The 2,961-nt window shown below is 49.9% G+C and overlaps 1 protein-coding gene across 2 annotated transcripts in view; it reads left to right on the forward strand.

Moving 5' to 3' along the window:
• The first annotated feature begins 1,063 nt into the window (after nt 1-1,063).
• LOC116075667 (zinc finger protein 878-like) overlaps nt 1,064-2,961 on the forward strand; it is a 12,607-nt gene continuing 10,709 nt past the window's right edge. Inside the window, exons 1-2 of one of the 2 annotated variants that reach the window (XM_031348884.1) lie at nt 1,064-1,330; nt 1,738-1,881. In XM_031348884.1, coding sequence (XP_031204744.1) covers nt 1,876-1,881 — 6 coding nt within the window. In that variant the 5' untranslated portion in view covers nt 1,064-1,330; nt 1,738-1,875. The remainder of the gene's footprint in view (nt 1,331-1,737; nt 1,882-2,961) is intronic. The other variant, XM_031348885.1, reaches the window with a different exon arrangement.

Raw genomic sequence — 2,961 nt, forward strand, 5'->3', positions numbered from 1 at the left:
AGAGAGAAAGGCAGAGAGAAGAAGAGAGCAGAGAGAGGGGAAAGGGAATGGAGAGAGGAGGGGAGCAAGAGGCAATGGAGAGAGAGAGAGAGAGAGAGAGAGAGAGAGAGAGAGAGAGAGAGAGAGAGAGAGGCAAGAGTAAGAGAGTAAGGGAGTAAGGGAGAGAGGAGGGAGCCAGCAGCCCCTTTTATAACGGGCCAGGCCTACCTGGCTGTTGCCAGGTAACTGTGGGGGTGGAGTCCAGACAGAATACCAACAGTCAATATTTAATATTTAATAAAGCTTGCTTCAAGTTTGGGCCAAAATGGTGGAGCTGGTTTTTCTGGCGAATCTCAGGATTAACAGTGCCTTAAAGCTAGAATTACAGTTGTGAACTGCCAGGGGTGGATGCTGGGAACATAAGTCTGGTCCTGCCCAAAAGCAGCAGATACTTAGTCACAAAGCTATGTTCCCAGCTTCTCTGCCCATCATCTCAACATTCGCATTAACCTCAGCACTTGTTTTCACCACAACAAAGAGAAACATCTGGTACAGCAGCATGGATGGCAAACCGCGGTTCCACCCGAAAGCCTCTGGGGGCACTGCTCTCATATTCTCAGACCCACACACAGTCCTGCACATCTAAACAAAATTAAAAAGAAATACTTCAGAAAGACATTTTGTTTCCAGTTTTGTATTGTTTTGTTCCTGATGCAGGTGTTGGGAGGGGCGGGGGGAGGGGGGGAGGGCTGGGCCCAGGACTTCACATAAACTCAGCAAAGGCTCTAAGCCCTAAGCCCTGAACTCTTCCTGGAAGCTTAATTGGTCTTTGGAATCGGCTTTGAGGGAAGACCACAATAGCCAAAGAGCAGAAAGACAGATTTATAGCTGCTAGTTATAGTTCTGAAAAGAGTTTCCCACCCAAACCCAAGGCCTAGAGTTGCCTTCACGCCCTTGAGCTTTCTTCAGCACCCTCTACTTGACGCTCAATGGGAGCCCCATTGAGTGAGTGACAGCGGGATTCTGGGATTTGGAGAAGTGTAGTCTGTAATTTGATCTCTGTCTTCCTTAGTAAAACTTGCACATTCGGTCCCTCCGGCTTCGGGAGGCGGGCCGACGGCTCGCTGGCCTATCACGGTCTTATTTGAGTGTGTGTGTACGGGCCAACGAGACGCTTGCTCCTTAGGTGAGGCATTCTGCGGCTATCAGGTCTGTCTTTCTTTCCATGAACATTAGTCACGAATGTGTTCTTTGGAAGTAGATACTAGATCCCAGGCCTGGGTATCCAGGTCATTTTCCACTGACTGCAGGAACGGCAGGCGGACACCAGGACACCCAGAGGCTGGAAATGGTGCGTGGAACCAGGCATCCCAGATGGATGGGGGTGGAGTGGGGGTAAGAGGGATGCGGTGGGATAAGGATGCTGCAAACTGGTGGAATGGGTACGTGACCTCCTATAAGCAGCTGAATCTGGTCTGGCTCAGTTGGACCCGGCTGCTCGAGTCCCGCGTAATGAAGCCGGGCCTGCAGTCCTGTCCCTTGCTCAGTGCTGCGGCATCTCTGGACAGATGAGTACTGGCAGCCCCAGTGTCTGCAACCTGGGCGGTGTCGGCAGAGGGTCGTGGGGGAGCTTTAGGAATAAGTAGGGCTCATGTGCGAAATTGTGGGGGAGTGGAATCCGCGTGGATGATGAAGATTAGGACACTGGTCCTATGACTGCTTCGCTCTCGCCCTAAAATATCGCCATACTCCATTCAGTGTCTCAGGGCGCAACTCTAACAGAGCACCTGTAACTCTCAATTTAAAAAAAAAAACGAGGCAGAGAAGCAGCCAGATTGGATCTCAACGGGCTGAGACCACTTTATTGGAAGAGCGAGGGGCTCTCATCTTTCCGGGATGAAGGTTGAGTATACTTACAAGGGACTGGGGCACCGGGTGGGAAGGGGAGGAGGGGAGTATGTTTATTTACATAACCATAAGTTTCAGCTATTTTTCTATGGTTTGACTGGAAGCTGGAAGGGTTGTTTTCGATATTGGGTATATTGTTGCTGCAAGTGAAGCAGAATGGTCAAACTGGGACTGAGCAATTCTTTCTGGCTAGCCTACTCGGCTATTTCCCTGCCCAGCTCAATCCAGTTCCTCAAGACCTGAGGCTTTTTAATCCGCAGCTGCAGTTAAGGTAGGGAAAACCTAGCCTCTACGGACTCTGTATTTTTGCCTTCCCTTCTCTTACGTTAGGATGCACGGTGGCTTAGAGTCATGGCTCTTGTCTTTAATCAATTCCTTCTTCATTCCTTCTCTTTGCCGGTGCTTAGGTTAGGTCACATCACAGGGACCTGACTCCTCTCATTCCAAAACTTAATGAGCAAGTAACTCCCCTCGTTCCTCCAGAACTGAAGGCTGTTTCTCCTTTCAGGCTTCAACATGGCTGCCTGAGTCTTAATGCTCTAACTCGTCCAACGAATCTCTCCGCACAGCTCCCTTTCTGGCAAACCTGTAACATCATTTATCTCACAGTGACCTCCAAGAGCCTTGAGCCTGTTGTGTCAGCAACAGACAGACACGTTTGTGTTATTGAACCTGGCATTCCCAGCCTGTGTCCCAGCTACCTGTTGTCAAGAAGCCAATAAAAAAGAGCCAAGTCATTGGTGAAAAGCAGAAAACTATCCATTCTGTGTCTGCATATTGGAAGGAGGAAGAAAGAGATCTAGGGAGGCCCCTGAGTCTGTCTTCAAGATCCTGCAGTGAGATCAAAGTGCAGTAGAGGCCAGGGATGTGCATGAGCAAGCAGTCCAGGTCTGTGTGGTCCCACCCTGCACTGGCCCACCATTGGTGGGCTTCAGGCTCATCCTGCTAGGTGATCTGACAGATTGTTAGAAGGTTGTTAAGTCCCTTTCTGAGAGGCAAGCTCCCTACTCTGATTGGTCCCTTCTCCTCCTTTCAGCCTGAGATTCCTGAGGAAATTCCCATTTCTTTGGGGTC

Source organism: Mastomys coucha, unplaced genomic scaffold (genome assembly GCF_008632895.1).
Source record: "Mastomys coucha isolate ucsf_1 unplaced genomic scaffold, UCSF_Mcou_1 pScaffold4, whole genome shotgun sequence".
Taxonomy (NCBI): domain Eukaryota; kingdom Metazoa; phylum Chordata; class Mammalia; order Rodentia; family Muridae; genus Mastomys; species Mastomys coucha.